The 20,086-nt window shown below is 43.5% G+C and overlaps 2 protein-coding genes across 2 annotated transcripts; both read left to right on the top strand.

Moving 5' to 3' along the window:
• Nucleotides 1-1,393: 1,393 nt before the first annotated feature.
• On the top strand, nucleotides 1,394-5,650 carry zgc:172323 (uncharacterized protein LOC564165 homolog). The gene is made up of 11 exons (XM_040012841.1): nucleotides 1,394-2,028; nucleotides 2,177-2,330; nucleotides 2,475-2,624; nucleotides 3,023-3,142; nucleotides 3,244-3,339; nucleotides 3,433-3,567; nucleotides 3,647-3,757; nucleotides 3,840-3,950; nucleotides 4,096-4,220; nucleotides 4,316-5,179; nucleotides 5,357-5,650. Exons 1-11 carry the CDS (start codon nucleotides 1,670-1,672, stop codon nucleotides 5,448-5,450), a joined length of 2,319 nt encoding a protein of 772 aa, XP_039868775.1. The 5' UTR covers nucleotides 1,394-1,669; the 3' UTR covers nucleotides 5,451-5,650.
• Nucleotides 5,651-11,596: 5,946 nt separating this feature from the next.
• Nucleotides 11,597-18,282, top strand: prdm13 (PR domain containing 13). Its single transcript, XM_040012761.1, has 4 exons — nucleotides 11,597-11,842; nucleotides 13,273-13,404; nucleotides 13,522-13,642; nucleotides 15,617-18,282. Exons 1-4 carry the CDS (start codon nucleotides 11,675-11,677, stop codon nucleotides 17,104-17,106), a joined length of 1,911 nt encoding a protein of 636 aa, XP_039868695.1. The 5' UTR covers nucleotides 11,597-11,674; the 3' UTR covers nucleotides 17,107-18,282.
• The last annotated feature ends 1,804 nt before the right edge of the window (nucleotides 18,283-20,086 follow it).

Raw genomic sequence — 20,086 nt, 5'->3', positions numbered from 1 at the left:
ACAGATAACACCAACATGGAGATGTTTGGCTATAATGCTCCGTGCTACATTTTGTAAAAACTAAACACAATATATCAACACAAACACCTCAAACATGCTGCCAGCACGGTGGTGGATGGGTGATGATCTGGGCTTGTTTTGCAGCTACAGGACCTGGATACCTTACAGTCACTCAGTTGACAATGAACTCTGTATACCAAAGTACTGTAGAGTCAAATGTAAGGCCATCTGTTTGACATTTGACGGACTGATAACGTCATACAGAAAACCACTACCTTGAGATACTCCATCTAGTAAAGGAGTATCTTAAAGTAGTCTTAACTTTATTTATTAACTAAATTTATTATTAAATAATACATTTATTCAATCAGTTTGCTGAACGTTCTCTGCTGCCACAAGGGCGTCTTTCATAGCAAATGCCACCACCCTCTAAATATAATATAATTATCTGGTATTTTTCATTTAACACCAATAATAATAATGATAATAATAACAAAGCATTTTTTAGTTCAATATTATCATCCATTTTAATAAGTAATAATTAAATATTTAAATGAGTATCAGGCAAAAAAAGTTATAATACCACACAATACCACACAATGATGTATAAGAGTTTGTGGTCTTAGTAAATGAAGTGAGGTTTTATAAATACTGTAACAGAAAGCATCATCATAGTGAACAACGGTTGGTGGAACGTGAAACAAGCAGCTTAGTAGAGCGATGACTGTTCACATGACTGAAATATTCCGGCTCTTCCCAAAAGTCCCATGCGGCTGCAAGATGTGAGGTCAGTAGGAGAGAATAGATGCTCACTTAATCCATCACGGCAAGTTTTCACACGGAACTGTGAATAAATCATCTCATAAGTTGGATTTTAATGTTCTAAGCGGACTAAACCAACATTGGCTTTATGCATATTTTGAGTTTTTTTGTGGTTTACCATGTAGCTGTGGTACCTTCTTTTTTATAGTTGAGCTCATTGTAATATCGTCCAACCCCTGCCCATGTGATTCTGTAGGTGTCAATGTAAACCATGAACAGGGCTGACTGGCATTTATGCCCTTTTATCACTGTGTCATGTCATCCGTAAACTCCAGACTGTAATCTCCCCCCTCCTTTTCTTCCACTTCCCCATTTTCCCGCTGAAGCAGTTAATTCCATTTTCTTTTTTCTGCATACTCCAGTTTTAATATGTTGAAAACAGAGCAGACTAATAAGTACTAATTTACGTCAAAATCTTGCCAGCGCTCTTTTGTTCCTCTGCAGCCACAGCCTCATCAGGTCACCCTCTAGCTTCTGCTCAGCATTCAATTAAAGTCCCTCGTCCCATCAGAGCACATCACATCAGAGATGCACCTACTGGCTGCAATGACTTACTGGACCCTGCCTCATTGCCTGCCTGCCTGTCTCCCTGCTTGTCCTCTGATGCCGGACATTAAGGTGGTGGATGTGTTGTAACCCAGGCAAAAACCCATTATGATTTGGATAAAATAAGGAGTCTGAGAGACTTGTGCCCACAGCCATGATCCCAGCCCATTTCTGCTTGTCACAAGCTGCTGATACATATCTGAGAGGCAGGTCAAGCCTGCTTTAGTACGGAGGTTCAAAATTCCGCATGCGTCGGCTCATGACCTGGGCTGTTTTGAACAGAGCAGGAGCATGACTGTCAATGGGGAGTATAAAACCTCAGACTGTGCTGACAACCAGAGAGTGCAACAAAGGAAGGTTCAGGAGCAGTAAAGTGCAGCAAACCACTGACTATTTCCCATCACAGAACCAAAGCCACATAGAAACCGCTGCCATGAGCTTCAGCCCAGAGAGGATCTCGTCCTACCGCCGTCACTTTGAGGACAGCAGCAGCTCGTCCTACCAGATCAGGGTGTCGAGCCCATCCCCCACCAGGAGAGAGGCCCGTCGTGCCTCCACCGGCTGCTTCTCCTCTAGAGCCGGGGCCAGCAGCATGCGTGTGGACTCAGTGGGACGAAGGACCATGTCTGCAGCACGCAGATCTCGCATGGTAGGAGCAGGGTAAGCCATTGGATTTTTGTTTTACAGGCGAAGCCGCGAAAATAAATTCTTCTACAGGCTGTCTTTAGGAATAATTTTAATCACTTAAAGGAACATATTTTGGTGCCTGTGGCTGTAGGTTAACTTGTATCAGTCATTTCAGTGTGAGTGCAGGCGCCATGGTGTGCGTTGGGCCGAGCGGAGAGCCTGCCATAGACCTGGATGTGGCTGCAGCTGAAAACCAGGAATTCCTCAGCACCCGGACAAGCGAAAGACAGGAGATGATCGTCCTCAACGACAGACTGGCCGTATACATCGACAAGGTGAAACCCCCTTTTTCAACTTGATTTTACTTATTTTGATAGGCGCAGCGAAAAGCAGATATCACACTGAACTCAAACATGTTGCACAGAAGTAATTCTCATCTTGTGGAGCATGGTTTAGATTGAGTTTTCGTGTCCTTACAGGTGCGATCGCTCGAGCAGCAGAACAAGCTACTGGAAACTGAGATTGAGGCCTACCAGAACCGGTTTGAGAAGCCTGTGGGTCTGCGCCTGCTCTATGAGGAACAGCTGAAAGAGCTGAAGAAGATTGCTGAACAAATGAGAGTTCAGAGGGTGAGACGAGAAATCTCCCGGATCCTGCCTCTGCTCTTCCTTTGCTTAGACACTCAAGAGGGCATTAAGTTTACACCTCACCGATCTGTAGAAGATCCACCCAAACAACGATACAAGACGTCAACTTGGTGTTTTCAAAGTTCTTTACCTGGTAACAAGCTCATTTCTGGCAGGCAATTTGAGGGGGATCCTGACCGTATTTGGGTGTCAGACTACAGCTGTTGTCAGATGTGTTTTATGCACAGATGAGATGACTTGATAATGCGCTGGCAGGCACACACACAAGAATGAAGCTGAAATATAAAATGCAAAAGGCTCAGCTAGATTTTGCGCACACCCTTGTGTTCACCTTCAAATCTAGCAGACAGGCGTGTTACTTATGCTTTCTTGGTTTTCAGGACATTTCCTTGGCGGCCAAAGAGTCTGCAGCTGCTCAACTAAAGGCAATCAAAGTCAAATATGAGGAGGCGGTGGAGCTGAGGAAGAAAGCCGAGTTAGACATTGAGTCCTTCCGTCCAGTGAGTGACATTAAATTAGCCACTGTCCTGGGTGTGAATGTCGCCTACACATTATTTCTCAGGGGCAGACATACATGATAACACTTCTGTTTATTTTTCAGGATGTGGACAAAGCCACCTCCTCCCGCATTGCCTTGGAGAAGAAGCTGGAGCAGTTAGAGGTTGAAATTGAATTCCTTAAACGAATCCATCAGCAGGTGGGTGACATCTTTACGTAGGAATTAGCTATTCCAAGTTTGCCTTTTATTTTTAATGATTCCTAAAGGCCTCTCTTTTTTTTTTTGGTTTAGGAAATTGATGAACTCATGAAACAGATCTACGCCGCTCACGTCTCAGCCCAGAGTGCGTTCACTCTGCCCGACTTGGCTGCTGCTTTGAAACAAATTCAAACCCAGTATGACGGTATCGCAGCCAAAAATCTCCAGGTACAAAAATATCACACAAAACCGCTTCCAGATGATGAAAAGTACACAGTTGAGTCTTCTTATCATTCTCCACTGTTAGGAAATGGATTCGTGGTATAAAAACAAATTTGAAGATCTAACCAAGAAGACGTCGAGGCATGTTGATAAAGTTCGAAGCGTTAGAGAAGAAATAGCCAGTGCCAAAAAAGATGTGAGTATTACAAGTGAAAATTAATATGTAAGAACCGTTTATTAATATTGAGTGTCTATAATTGGGCTGAAACTGTCCCTAGATCCAAAGTAAAGAACGAGATTTGGATGCCATGCGGACCAGAAACGAGGCTCTTGAAGCTCAGATCCGTGAGACACAAGAGAAGTACAGAAAAGAACTGGAAGACCTGCAGGTAAATGTCGGCTCATGTTGTCCCAGGGTGCACACCTGATCCCACCAGAGTCAGTCATAAATACACACATGCTCTCACATTCATACATGCAAACACAAAGCCACTACAACAACACATTGATTTTATAACCCTGATTTCCTGATAGGCTCGGATTGAGGCCCTGCAGCTCGAGCTGAAATCCACCAAGGAGAAAATTGCGCTGCACCTGCGTGAGTACCAGGAGCTTCTGAATATCAAGATGGCTCTGGAGATTGAGATCACAACTTACAGGTAAGTGAAAAATAACCACCTGAAAATGATTTTTGGGTTGTGTCTTTGAGTGAATATTAATAAATTTGGTAAATTTTTGTTTTTTTCCTCTGCAGAAAATTGATCGAGGGCGAGGACCTGCGGCTTTCTGGCATGATGCAAACCTTATCTCTCACTAGCTGTAGCATGAGCGCCATTGGTGCCGGGATGAGCATCAGTGGAGGAGGCATGGGAGGTGCAGGTGGAATGGGTGGTGGACTGATAGGACGTGGTGGTGGTGGAGACATTGGGGGCAGAGTAGGAATGGGTGGGGGCATGGATGCAGGAGGCATGGGAACAGGTCCAGGAATTGCAGGTTTAGGTGGAAGAATGGGTGCTGAGGGAGCCAGTGGTAAAAAAGGTCCTGCTGGTACATCAGCTGGGGCAGACTTTACTGGTAGTCATGGATTAGGAGCTGGGGGTGTAGGTGTAGGTACTGAAGCTAATGGTGGGGTTGTGGGCAAAGGCAATGGCAGCAGAGCAATGGGCACTGGAGGAACAAGTGGTTCTGGTGCTGGAGATGTGGGAAACCTGGGATTCGGTACTGGAGGCAAGAGTGACAGCAGCATAGGTGGGACTGGAATGGGTGGAGGTGGTAAAACTGGAGGTTCAGGTGGGATGGGTGGAACCGGCACTGGGTTTGGTGGAGGAAATGGTGGTGTAGTTGTAGGAAAGAGTGGTGGACTTGCTGGAGGAATAAGTGAAGAGGGTAGTATAGCCCGTGGAATGGGTGGTGGAGTTGGAGGCAGTGGAGGAAGTGGGGGTGTGGGTAGTGACGATGCTGCTCTGTCAGCTGCTAGTGGCATGAGGAAGACAGGTGGAGGAAAGGGTGGCATTAGTGGCACCGGGACTACATATGGCTCAGATGGACATGATAAGAACATAGAGGCCTACGCAGAGCAGGCTGTGGAGCTGACGGAGAGGAGGACGGTGCTCATTAGGTAAAGGTACCATCAGGTGTTTTTGCAGTTCTTTCAAACAGGACAAGCACTCACACCCAGAAAGTACAACCAAACACTACCCTTCATTAAGAAACAATGACTTAACCTGGTCTGTGACAGAGTCGGTGTGGTTTAACATGCTTGTTTCAGTCACTTTGTCGCTCTGTCTCTCTACAGAACAGTCAAAAATGAGGATGATGTGCTGGAAATGGACCACCAAGAACAGACCTACACCATCACCGGAGCGGCCGATGAGTCGGACAACGAGTGAGCAACACGAATTCCCAAGTGACCTCCTCTCACCCCTAAACCTCCACGCCCTTCTGAGCTTTGCACTGACCAAGCCCCATGTCTGGACACTGACCTTTGCCCTTTTGCCCCAGACAAGAAGACCATGACTGACCCTTTTGCTTCAAATCAGGGGCTTTAACTATGCCTCACTAGACAACTCAACATATTCTCTAAACTTTTGTGACCCCCCCCCCCCTCTTTTTTCTACATGCCGCAAATAAAGCTATCAGCATTGAATTACCTTGTTGCTCTTTTATTTCGTGTCCTTTTGAAGAGTTTATATGAGGATAGAGAACGTCATTCAGCAATAATTCAATGCTGGTTAAACCTCATGTTTTGCTTAGCACAAAGAAATGCTCCTTAGAATCCTGGCTTTGGCTTGAAATGATGCAGAGTGAAAAAGGGAAAAGGAAGTCATGAGGGAACAGCAAAACAGAGAAAGAGAGGGGGAAAGGGACAGAGTCACCTGAGGGTCGAGATGGTTGCCCTGACACTTTCTGCAGGGCTGAGGAATCCGTCAGTCAAATGCGGTCCTGCAGCAGAGTGACGGCACACAGCCGTTTCCTGTCCTCATTCCATCCATTTCCACACCTTTTCCCACTGCGGCTGATCGGGAGAGATTGGATGTGGCCAGCAGATGCCAAACACGCTCAGTGTCCTGCTCAGGGGCAGAGAGTGAAGACATGCAACACACCAATCCAGAGACAGAAAGCGCAACAAAGACTGGAGCAGAACCGGTGGTCCTGTGCTGTCATGGCAGCAGTAACATTACTGTGCCATTATTATTATAATTTGGCACATCTCAGGAAAGATAGCAAATAAATAAATAAAACAAATAATTCTCGGTGGATGGAAACCCAGAAAGGCTTCCTCAGTTCAACGTAATAAGGCTTCAATGGAACTTTTAGTTGTTTGATTGAAGATATTTTGATGTTTCATTGGCAGCTTTAGAGTGGATATATGTCAATAGACAATTATTATTATTTTTTCTGAGTAAATAACTTAAAAAGGAAAACCAGCAACAGTGATACACGTGGGATAAATATGAGTGAGTTAATTAAAAGATCAATAAATACATTTTAAAATGGCAAAAACAGTCAAAGCAAAACAAAGAAAAAGGGGGAAAAGAACAGAGAAGAAAATTAGTAAATTAGACTTAGTCAAGTATTTTAGTGTGTAACCCGTATTTCTTGCTGCACAAATTATTTATCTGAATAATATGCACTGACTTCATTTTAAACTCAAGTCATTTTCACGAGCTCAGTCCACTCAAACACGCAGGAGAAATTAGTTTGAACCCGAAGCTGTCCGTCGAAAATATGACGCTCATGTGAGAATGAAACAGGAAAGCATTTATTATCGATAGCCTCGCGTGTTTTTTTTTTTTTTTTTTTTTAAATGTGTGGAGCTCTCCATGGTGCTTCCGTCTTCACACTGAGAAAACTCACTGGGGGGAAAAAGTGAGTACATTTTTATTTAAATATGATAAATAAATAAATAAATAAATAAATAAGTATTCTGAATTCCACAGCATATAAAACAAAGAGGCAAAATGCGCTCCTTTAAAATAAAAGTTTTTTTTAAACCCCTCAAAGACAGTGTACCTGATCATTGATAGTATTTTTATCGCTTATGTTTATTATTAGTTGCAGTTTCCTTTTTAGAATGGAAAAAAAATACAAGACTGAATTAAATGTTGTTGTTTTTTTTATTCTTTTAACGTTTAACTTGTCGCAGAAAAATGTTAGAAAATATTGACCTCCTTGTTGAGATAATAACCGTGAAGTTCGCTAAAAATGTCTAACCATATTCAGCCATGCAGGCGAGTCAAGGTATCATGTCTTTAAGCGTGCTCTTTGCCTTTATATTTGTTTGTCTCACATTGCCAGCTTGCAGAGACAAACCCGCCGAAGTGGGTCACTAACCTTCATCCTGGGAGAAAAAATGCGTTTTTGCTCGGGGCGAGGGAAAGAGCTCCTCAGATTCACCGAGAAGGGCAAAAGTTGCGACTTTCTTTGAAGCCGGTGATTCTCTGTCACTTCGGCGCATATGCTTTGGGTGGCTAAATCCCAATTAGGGTCGGCTGACACGCTGCTCTATTCACGGGCGACCCTGCCTGCATACATTTGCCTAGGAATGAACTCCTCAAATAGATCTGCTGTTAAATGCGCCGGACAGCAGAGAAAATCGGCCTGAGTGACACTTTCTTTCTGAGGCGGTCGAGTGAGAAAAGGTATGAATTTATAAGGTACACCGAAACATATCAATTCACGGAACTTCACGCGCCTTTATCCGCGTCTTCTCACGCGAGACAAAGTGAGTTGAAGTCAGGGAAAAGTGGCCTTCCAAAAAAAAAAAAAAAAACTTTGTTGAGACTTTGAATACCAAAACGCTGCAGCCCACTTTTGAGTAGGGATTTTTTTTTGAATGCAATCACGCATGAACAGCGCTGAATCGGATGCCATTTATTCGGCTCCTCTCTAATGCGATTTTGAATATTAGTCTGGGTTAAAATCCCAATCATGTCATCTGGTGGGAGTCCCATACAAGCACAATTACTATTCAAACGCGTCTCAAATGTCCCACCCGCATCAAGGCAGCTGGTCTGCCCACGGTGCAGCTTGCATCTTTCCCCAGGTTTCTCAGAGTGTGAAACACCTTATAGATGAGCAGGGGAGGGTGTTTCTGCAAAAGCAAAGAAAAGCACGGAGAAGATGGACGGTCTGCTCTGAGAGCAGGCACGAATCTGAAAGGAATAATAATGATTGTTTTGCTGGGTGGGATTCGGAGGGGCCAGAGAGCCATACGCGCGAGGATTTCAGTTTTCTTTCTTTCGTCTTCTCCTTTTTTTTTCTTGAATCAAAATTTAAGTGTGACCGACTGAATGCGAGAGGTGGGCTACACAAGATGTGCTGGCTTACACGCGGAGAAATAAATGGATTTAGAGGAAAACAAAGTCATTTCTAAAACGTGGGAATCTGTGAGAAATAGGCCACATTGCTAAGTGGGACAATGATTGGGCTCTCTCCCCCCTCCCTCCCCTGAATAGACCCAAAGAAAGTTTATGGGTCGACATAAAAAATGTGTTTTCTTCTGCACTCAGAGGGGTCTTCAATGGTTAGGCCATTGAAACCAGTCCAGGAGAGGTGGTGGTGAACCCTTGGCACCCCTGAAGTATAGTCAGGGCGCATGAATGGAGATCCCTGGTGGGGCATTGCTCTCCGTATTTACCGCGTTGCTTTGCAGACAGGTTGTTCCTCTATATTCATGGGTCATTAATGGCCAACCAGTTAAATCAGAGAGAGCCCCACCGTTTAGACAGTTTTAATCCAAAAAAGGCTGGCAAGAGGCAGGCAGAGAGGGCCATAAAAAAGAAGAAAAAAACCCGACTCCCACCTCTTCCGAGCACCAATTCTTCTCAGGTCGTTATTTAAGTTTATTAAAGAGAAGAAGAGTTCATTAAAAAGAAGGAGCACTCGCAGAATCCGCAATAGTTTCTGAATAAAGATCCAACTATGTAATTAATGTTTTTCTCAAAAAAATAGAAAAAAAAAAAGAATAGGAGGAGGCACAATAAGGCCGCTCCAGCCATTTAATTTCATTTAATTTTCCATCCCATTTGCCCCCAACACTGCCGTCACTCTGACACCGAGCCTTTTGACCACTCTTCAGGGCTTCAGAGCGCACAGCGGAGCGGGGATTCACCCCGGCGACTTTTTCCGCTAACAGAAAGGCAACGTCTTCCCCTCTTTTTTCTTCGTTTTCTTTCCTCCTTTCATTCACCCCACCTCCTCCTCAGAGAATAATTAATTTCACTGTGGAGAAGTGCGGGCCTTTAAAGCAAAGCAGGGGTGGATGGGAACCAGTCGCAAATGGCGAGGCGTTAATAAATAACTCCCCCGCACAGCCGGGCGCAAAAACATTGACGAGATTGTTCGCGTGTAGTTCAGGACTGTGGAGGAGCGCAGGGAGGTGGGGGCGAAGGGGGATAATAGTACCTGAAATAGTTTATTTTCATTTTGTGGAGAGATAACTGCACCAATGAAGTGCTTTTATTTCATTTTTTTTACATTTATTATTATTATTATTATTATTATTATTATTATTATTATTATTATTATTATCCATCCATCCATCCATCCATTCGCTTCCGCTTATCCTTTCCAGGGTCGCGGGTATTATTATTATTATTTATTTATTTATTTATTTATTTATTTATTTATCACCATCTTTTTGGTTCTAATGTCGCATACCCACAGTCTTTCCTCACTCTAATCCCCTTCCAAGATAGTTTTAGTACCACATGTTTTACATTAATTGTGCGTGTGTGTGTGTAAGAGAGAGACACGGGGAGACGTGCACAGTGGACAGGTCAGAGGTCAACTTGTTCATGGTCTGAACTGATCACCCAGTTGTTGTGTTTTCAGTTCAGACTCATAGACAGCATCAAAAAGCATCCGTATCTTTAAACAACCTGCTGCGCGGAGCCTCATTGTGAATGTGAGTCTAAGTCCGACAGTACACAGACACTGTGTTCGCCAAACAAGTGGGTTTTGGTGGGCATCACGTAAGAGCTACAGATCCAAGAAAAATGTTGTTAGAAATAACAGTTTTGGAAAAAATATGGAAAGAATAATTAAAATATATTAACATCCATTCTCAAATGACTTAACATCGCAAAAAAAAAAAAAAAAAAGAAGTACACTGTATAGCCAGACCTGTCTGTGTGAGCTCATGCAAAGTTTTGGAGATACATGGCTTTCATAGGGCAGCGATGTTGCCATGGTTATTTGACTTTATTTATTTATTTATTTTAATCAATCAATTAATCATTCAATCAACCAACAGGTTCAATTACTATGTCAGTCCAGCCACAGGAAGCAGCCAGTAGAATCACCTTGAATCTAGCGTTTCTATTTCTAGCCTTTTTAATAAGAGAGACAGAGTGAGCATATTTTTTTCTTTTTGTCATAATAATAAAAATATTAATAACAATGACAATATATTTTTTGAGAATATATTTCTTCGTTAAAAGAAACAGCCTTTTGTACAAACGATTTTCCATGTTTACATATATATACCTTCATAAAATACCATATATATATATATATATATATATACATATATTTGGTATTTTTATGAAGGTATAAATAAATATATTCTGCAATAATTCTATTATCTTCGTGTCCCTGAGCAACCAAAAAGAAAAAAAAAAAATCTGTTGTATCTTGAGCCAAGAGAGCCACAAACAAACAAAGTGTGAGCGTCGTGAAGATGATGGTTGTTTCTTTCTCTCTCCTCCTGCTGGTGGTTCTCTCTTTTCAGTACCTGCCTGATCTCAACCCGGCACACGCCGAGAGTCAATAGAAGTTAACAAGTCCTCTAAACTTTCCTGCGCCTTTTGTTAATCTAAGGACACAAAGGCGGAGGCAGAATAAAGCCCTTTGAAGTATGCAAAGCCTAAAGAATGCCAGCCAAGTAGATTTAAAGTAGCCACTGATTTCCAAAAACCTGCCTTGAAAGGGAAGAATGGAAAAGGGTGAGGATTTATGGAGAAATTATACAGTGGATTTGTCAGTTAAAATATCGGAACTGTCTGGAGGACAAAGCCACATGCTGAGGATTAATGGCCGCTCTGGACCTTTGATTCTGCACCCTCTTTTCTCTGGCCTTGACAAATTGGATTTCGGGGATGGGAAGGTCGCCTGGCCCTTTGTGTCTCTTGACCGTTTTGGAGCAATTCATTATACAGCGGGGTGAGGGAAAGTCTCCATGTGACCAGGCCGGCCCGTTTTCTCTCTCCACACAGCTGCTGGGTGAGCCCAACTCTCTCACACTCACTCACTTCCACACAGTCACCGCTGCTGCTACAAACTCAGGACCGCTCTCACCCCCCACCACACGTCCTCCTCCTTCTCTCCCTCCTACCTTACAGCACAGCATCACCTCTTTGCTACAATCCCCCCAATCTGAAACACCCTCACACACTTGCATCCCCAGATACAGGAGTGGGTGGGTGGGTGGGTGCGTGGCTGGGGGTAGGGTGGGGGGTAAACTTACTCTGCTCCATCACTAGAAAAGCCGGAGAGCATAACGCCACCGCGTCACTTTGAGGGCGGACATCGGCCTGTCCTCATCATCTCCTCCTCTCGCTTCATCCCCCTTCCCTGCGCGCTCTCCATACTTCCGTCTCCATCAGTCTTCATGGTTCTGATCTCACCCCACGCCATGCAAGCCACCCGGGCGTCCACCACCGTCAGTGTGTTTGCGGACTGCAGCATCCCGGCCGGGCTCCGGATTGGACCGGTACCGGGCATCTTCAAACTCGGGAAGTACGTGTCGGACCGCAAGGAAGTAGGGCCCAAGAAAAAGGTAAGTTTAGAGCATTAAAAGAAGAAACGTGGAATAATTGTCTCTTTTTGGAAAGTTCTTGTTTTTACTTTGCATTTTCGAGTTTTTTTTGTTATAGATATTTTTTTTTAATTAATAACGGTTTTATTTTTAAATTAATTTGGAAGATATAAAGATTGATTTATTTTTGTAAGCTTGCCTTTATTCAAAATCATTTTCGTTATTCCAAGTTTGTATCGGAACTGCTTTATTCTTTCGCTGATATAATATACATTAAAGCATTTTACTATATTTATATAGTATATTTTACACGTGATTAGAATTATGTATATTATCTTATGTTTTTAAACATAAGTAGCTCCAGCAACACTAGAAATTAGATGTATATTTTTTTAAACTTGCTCTGTCAAACTCCATCGGGCCTTGAGTTAGGCTTTTAATTGGTTTGGCCTGTCAAGTTGGAAATAATTGAGTTCCATTAGCGGCTGACTTGTCAGTCTGTGCTTCTACTTAACCGGCCTAATGGGCGACCCGGGTCTGCTGTGTGGGATTTCAACCCCTCAGCCGCCTCACATTTCTCTGCCTGGCGGGCCTGTTATTCCGATGAGCCGTTTAATTTTAATCTAATCCGGCCACAGAAAGATGCCACTGAGACAACATCCTAAAATAAATCAGCAAAAATAAAGGAAAATAAAAAACAAAAAAAAACAAAAACATAAACAAATAACTAGATTGAAACAGTGAAACATGACTTAGTCTCACGTTATCAGCAATTAATTATTTAAATTAAGTGAAGCTTGGGGGTTAAATGATGCCCATTCAAAGACCAGCATTTTTGCACTTTTTAAGTACTTCGGACTGGAAGTATGGGGGGGCGAAACCAATATATCTGCCCCCCCCCCCCCCCTTTTTTTTTTTTTACACGCGCAGTAGTGAAGAGTTTGCGGCTCTGTGAGCATCTTTAACTGCGCCGTGTTATTGTTGAAGCTGTCATCGGGGGTGATTGATGTGTCTAAATGCGTGGCCCCGGGCTGCCGGCGATCATCAGGTGCAATCTCTGTGTCAAATGTCACGCTTCGATCTTTAATGTCCTTGAACAGTTTAGAAACGCTCTGACACTCCTCAAATTCGTTTCCCATATCAACTCAATTAGGCCCGTGTGTCATCCTCTTTAATGAATTATCAGCAGAGCGGAAAAAGACGCATTAAGCGCGTTTTAAGGAATATTATTAGTGGCCGCTGAACCCTTCAGGTAGCTCGACTTGGAAGACAGTCGTTTGTGGCAATTTCGTTTTTTGTAATGTGAAAAAAGACCAAAATAGCAAAACTGCATATTTTTTTAAAGAAGGCAGCGAACTTTCTTTTAAAAATGTTCCTTTTTCTGATGGTCAAAAATGGCCCTCACTGCTCACGTTTGCCTTCATCGTGTTTCTCTTTTTCCCCTGGCTCAGATCCGCTTGGTAAGGGGGGAGTTCGTAGATGAGTCAGGATGTCCCGTCCCGGACTGGATCGGATTAATCCGCGCCGCCAGGAACAGCCAAGAGCAGAACCTGGAGGCTTTGTCGGACCTGCCTGGCGGACAGGTGAATATTTTAAGCCCGTGACATCACAGTTAACGGCCTCGTGAAGTTTCTCATGAGCAAATTCCTTGCCCCTCTATATGGACTCTTAAGTTAACACTGCTTTTGTTTTTTCTTGAGATTTTCTACCGCGTGCTGAGAGAAATCCCCGCAGGAGAGGAGCTTAGTGTGTGGTACTCCAACGCTCTGGCCCAGTGGTACGACATCCCCACCACGGCCACTCCCACGCACGACGAGAAAGGTAAGTCTGCAGAGAGTGGTGCTGCTAATGTGGACAGTTGAACGATTTTCAATCTAACAACAACAACAACAACAATAACAATAATAACAATATCATAAAAAAATCAGTGACTTTTTTTTCCTTCTAAGGACGCGTGTGTCGTTTTCACGTGAACACTACCTTCTGTGGCCATGGCCTCCGATTTACAGATCTGACACATCGACATGTTGAGGGTTTTTTTATCACCGTGCAGTTAAATGACTGCCAATACCCCATAATGTGACTGCTTTATCGCTCAGAGATGGAAATCAATTGGATGTTTTTTTCTTCCCTGCAGGCGGATTATTTATTCATTTGCAATGTATTCTTCATGTCGTGCGTTAAATAAAAGATCGTGGTTAAGAAATCAAGTGAAGAATAATATAGCCTACTGGAATAAAAAGATTCGTGAAGGGAGAGAAAACTGCACTTTTAGCTGTATTTTGGGTGGTGTTTAATTATTAAAAACTAGTTCTTGTGGGCGGATGAAGACGATACAGTGGATAACAGGTCATCAACGCAAATCATTTTTTTGGAGTAAAATGCTAGGATGAAGTGATTCGATTTGCTAAGATTAAAATACAGAACACAAGAGGATTTCAGTTTTGTGAAAGATAATTTCTCGATGGGTTAAGATTTTTCATCAGCCCGTCTTCGAATTTATAATCAATTTGTGCGGGCCAAATTGGTGCAAAGTAGGCGTTTGCGCGTCGGGGATTAAACACTTAATCTTGGTTAAAAAAAAAAAGCTCAGAAGAATTTAATCGGTTTAAAAAAAGATTATCCACCGATACTTCATTGGAAATTCCATCAACAGGCGATTATTTTATCTTGCACATTTAATTTCGAGCTGGAAGGGCCTCTTGAATACTTCCTAAAAGCACAGCGGCGAAGCTTTAAATGATATCAAACTTGATTCAAGATGTTTTTTAAAGCTCTTACTCTGCCACAAAGTAGTTGCGGTTCTTGAAACACAGAATAAAAAAGCAATTAAAAGCAGAAACTGACGCGCCTCGGCGACCATGGAGAAAGAAGAGGCTGGTGATTCAGTCGCGAGACTCGAGGTTAACAAATGTCATCGCGCCATTAATATTCATGTATTCAAAAGCAAATAAATTCAAAAACAAGTGCTTCACGGTAAATTAGGTGGGTGCGTTAAGGTATTGTGGGCTAATGAATGCTAACTTTTATGTGGGGTGTATATTGCCCTGATTCTCCGGCCCAACACACCGTGTGCGCTCCTGGACATACGCTCTCCTCCATTATGAGGCGTCAACAGATGGGCCGCCGCCATTGTTTCCGGGGACTTGCGATTTCAAGCAACAGCTGCTGTCACTTCCACGGGAAAGAGCACAGAGAGGAAAAGTCCCGCATTCAATGCGTCGTTTTCTGAGCGCCAGATTGGGCTGGGCGTTTGCCCTTTTGATGGTGATCATAAACAATGGCCCGTATGAGGATTACAAAATCATTACATCTATATTAGGCCTAACCTCAGAGTGCTGGACTGGGGGTCATTATGATGGCTCCATGTGTCTATTACCATTTGGCACCAGATCTTAGAAACCGGATCATATCCATTAGGCTTGATTTGAAATTTCAAGTGATGTGTAGCAGTGACTGATAAAAATCTGTCAGAGTAAATGGGATATTTAAATAGGTTTTAATGTTATAGGTTTTTTATGCGATAATGTAGTTGGGAATGGGAAACGTGTATTTTCTGATTTTTCAATCCTTTCAGCCCAAGCTTATGTTTGTTTGACTTTGTGTGTGTGTGTGTGTGTGTGTGTGTGTGTGTGTGTGTGTGTGTGTGTGTGTGTGTGTGTGTGTGTGTGTGTGTGTGGTTACATGTACAGTTTTTTTTTTACAAGTTACAGTGGCTGTTATTGCCATTTTACGCACGGGATCTAACACTCCACATTAATGTCTCTGTTGTTGTCATATGTGTTGTCTCTGTAGGTGAGGAGCGTTATATCTGCTGGTACTGTTGGAGGATATTCAAATACCCGAACACACTCAAGGCTCACGTTCACTTCCACTGCGCACTGAGCAACGGGCGAGGGTTTGTGAGCAGCGAACAGGCCAGGGGCACAGAGACCTTCAGCAGGTCACCAAAATCTGGAGACATTCCCAACAACTCCGCCTCACCGAGGAGCTCTCACAGTAACTCCTCCATCACAGACTCGGGTCGGCGGGCGGTGTCCTCGTCCCCGTTTTTGAACAAAACGGGACTGTCAAAGAAAAGCAGCTCCGAGGAGCAGGACAGGGCCCTCGACATGAGCGTCACTTCAGGCAGAAACCAGGGGCATCTCCTCGGCCTGGGCGCCACCACTTCAATGCTAAGCAGCATGGGCTTCCATCCTGGTGTGCGCTCAGCCTTTAAGCCAACTGGTGTCTCAAAAGTCCCGGGAGCGGAGAGCTCCAGAGAGGAGGCCAACGGAAAGCTGAGCGGTATGGGATTCAGCAAACTCATTGGGAACATGAAACCAATCCGCAACGTGGGCGAGGGTCTAAACGCAGGAGGGAACCACCCTCCCAAGTGCCCACCTGCAATTATGGACTCCACATCTCCGATGGTGCCGTGCACAAACGCAATCCGAGGTTTCCCGCTGCTGCCTCACATGGAGGAGACCTCAGCTTTCAAGCACGTAGAAAGTCGTTTCCACTCCGGCCTGTCCCCGTCCCGTTACCCACAAATGCCCCCTGGTCTCCATTTTGAAAGACTCTCCCTCCCTCACTTCGACGGTGTCAAGACTTACGGTGGAGACTGTAACATCCCCCTGATGCCCTTCACTGTCTATAACGGGGAGCTTTTATACAGCTCCCCCTACTATCCGCTGAAATTCCACTTCAGCAACCTCCTCAAGTACCCAGAATCCGTGTCATACTTTGGTGCACCCTCGCTGAGCCACGACCTGGGGTCGATCACGAACATTGACCGGGAGATCGCCATGCACACACAACAGCTGTCAGAGATCGCAGCAGAGAAGAACCGGACACGGCTGGATTCCATCCCCGCCGGAAGCACGAGCAACACCACTTCTGGCAAGCCTAAAAAGGGACATCTGTGTCTTTACTGCGGCAAGCTGTACTCCAGGAAATACGGCCTGAAAATCCACATGAGGACTCACACAGGCTACAAGCCGCTCAAGTGCAAGGTGTGCTTCAGGCCCTTCGGAGATCCCAGCAACCTGAACAAACACATCCGACTCCACGCGGAGGGAAACACGCCCTACAGGTGTGACTTCTGCGGAAAGGTGCTGGTGCGGAGGCGGGACCTGGAGAGGCACGTCAAGTCCAGACACCCCGGACAGACCGTCAAGAAACTGGAGGACAAACCGGGCGGTCTGTTCGAGGAAGCCGAGCAAAAGAGCGACAATGACAGCGACGTGGACGTGTGCTTCACCGATGACCAGAGCGACCAGGAGTCGAGCAAAAACAACGACTGAGATGTTTTTCACGGCCACATAAAGACTGGCATTGTCTTTAAATATTGTACACAGCAACACGTGTCATTTAGTCTTGTATGAAGTCTTGCATTTTTATATTTTAGATGCCTGGAAGGCTCGCGAACTACAAACATGAAGAAAACATGTTTCTGGCCTCGAAATAAACGTCATAATCCACAGCCTAGCTGTTAATCTCAGTAATAAGTGGGGAGCTAGGCTTAGTATTCAGTTTTCTCACGTTTCCCGGCTGCTTCGGACCCCTAAAAACCCTTTAAGAAAAACAAAAAACAAATAAAGAAAAAAGAAAAAGATGATCGTTGCGTTTTTGCCATGCAAACCAAACCACAACAAAAGTGAAAAACAAACGAGGAAGCTTTCGAATTTTATTTCAATCCTCGCTCTTTTCCACATTCCTTTTGATGCCGACGAAAACACATCTGCCAGCGATTCAAAAAATAAATAAATAAAAATATTCACATGTCAGCAAAACCGTGAAGGCAGCAGCGCAAAACAAGCAAACCTCAGTCACACAAGAAAAACAAAAGCTCACAAGACTGAATATGACGCTAAAACACATCTCCTTGATTTGGTTTGCAGTGTAAAACTATCTCTTGTAAAATCCCCCACATCCCCCTCCTCGCCAATTAATTTCATGTTTGGAACTGGCTCTTAACTAAAGGCCCACCAGAGGAGGGGTTAGCGTTACATTCACTAACACGGGATGTAGACACATTGTTGTATTTCCCCTCCCTCGGACTGTCAGTTGCACTTTAACAAACAAGCAAAGAAAAAAACAGCAATGGGCATTTCATCTCCACGACACGGCTGCTTAATTAGCTGCTGATTATTGATTTGAATATTGTATCTATAGCCTCACCCGCACCCTCCTCCTCCTTCCCACTCACTCACTCACTCACTCACTCACACACACCGGCGCCTCGCGCACTGTTCTTAAACTTGCACTTTCTTGCCGAGGCGCGCGCCTCTCGCTGAGGCACCCGATAGCGTCCAGTTTATTTAAGGAATCACGTCTAGACAAAGAGTATGTATTGAGTGCAGTTATAGCCTATGTAAAGAAGTTGTAAAGTATGATATTTCAAATTTCAGTGGAGAAGTGATGTATACGTTCGTTTCAAAGTGATCTTGTCCACGACGGACAATGTTTTACTCCTGTCATTGAGTCGGTTGCTTTTTAAATAAATTTAATTTAATTCTTTTTCTTAAACAAGCTGTGTGTGTGTGTGTGTGTGTGTTATAATCATCTGCTACTTCAAACATAAAACTTCAGCTAATACACGGTAATAAATACATTTTTATTTATTAATCTATTTTATTGTATTTACTCAGATTTTGGAGGCATTCAAAGTGGGCGTAAATTCCTCTACAGCTGCGCAGTGAGTCGCCCCTATATTGCCCTTAAAACAAGCAGAATATGTGTGACAATAAAGCAGGATTTCTTTTTAAAATATACATAAATAAAAAAAATTAAAAAACAAGTAGCTAACGGAAGAGAAAATGCCACTCAACTTCAACTGGGTAAACCCGGCTTCCCAAAAGGACTTGTTTAAAGACGTCTCCTGCGTGGTGGAAGACAGTAGGCCCGCGTCTTTGTAAGCTGAGGTATGTTAGAAATATTTACAATTAAAATAGCAAAAAAGCGGACCCCTGTATTTGTCACACTTTTACATATTGTATTAGCAGATCGTTAAAGCGGTTGCATTCATGCGTCAGCAGCATTTTATTCTCTTTGCTGCATTAAAGAAGGCATTTTGTTTCTGTATATGCGCCACAATAAAGAAATTTTCTAAAATAGCTGTCGTCTAATGAAATGGTTTATAACCGTACAATATTTAAGTGAAAATAAAATCGAGTAAAATTAATTAAACATAAAAAAACCCCAAAATTGAATAAATTGGAGGATTTTTTTCGCGAAAATTAAACGAAAGCCAAAGGTCTGCTCCGGCCCACGACTGCATAGAGTGGGTGAAGGTTTCATCCCGTGTGGATGCTCTGGACGGAGGCAAGCTTTTTTTGTTGTTTGTTTTTTTCCTGCTAGCAGGGCGGACATTGCTACACCCCTTTGTTCTGCACACAGTCCCCCTCGGTTAAGGAGCGACAGTGTCCAGTATAACAGCAATCACAATCAGAAATTCAGTAATACATAAAATCCGTTTGTTGTGGCTTTCTTTTATAAAAATGAGTCATGAGCTACGTGTTAATTTACCAACTTCCTCCTGCTAATATTAAATGAGCACTGTTGATTGGAGTGCATCCCATCATTTTGAAATTAAAGCATGGCCCGGAAGGTTGCAGTGGGGTTGAAAGCCGTTCCAGATCACATCCCGGGTACAACCTGAACAAGTTGCCAATCCGTCACAGGCATAACACAGAGCGACAACCACACACTTCCACATTCACACCTGTGGAAGTGTGAACCCAACAGTGTTTGTCTTAGCACACAGCACAGCACACAGGAAAACTCCAAGCAAATGTCATTAAAGAATGACTATTATTAATTAATAAAGAGTCTCTAAACGAAAACATGTTTCAACAGTAAGACAGTAGGAAAATAATGATGACAATAAAAAATGATTCCAGGCTGCGTTGTGTCCTGTTTACAACATATGAGAACAACGTAATCTCAGCTCAGTGTGGGTACAGTTTAAAAGTTTAAAAGGTTTGGCTTGGACATGATGTTAAGGTGCAGTTAATATGCTACTTGATGTTTCCTAATACTTACACAGAATTTTTTTTTAAAAAAAGGTGCTGAACCGCCTCAGCTGGCTCCATTGCATGTCTGCTTGGAGCTGATTGAGTTCCTCACTTTATCTCCAAGGGAAAGCCGCGCCACCTTCATTTATTTTGCTTTTATGCATGCTCTCATTCGTTTGGTCACTATCACAGGTGAGGGCAGGAAGGTAGATCGACCAGTAAAATCAAACCCTCAGCTTCACGCTCAGCTCTCGCTTCACCACAATAG

Source organism: Simochromis diagramma, unplaced genomic scaffold (genome assembly GCF_900408965.1).
Source record: "Simochromis diagramma unplaced genomic scaffold, fSimDia1.1 OVJJ01000618.1, whole genome shotgun sequence".
NCBI lineage: Eukaryota > Metazoa > Chordata > Actinopteri > Cichliformes > Cichlidae > Simochromis > Simochromis diagramma.
The sequence above is the reverse complement of the archived record's forward strand: the minus strand, read 5'-3'. Positions and strand labels throughout refer to the sequence as shown.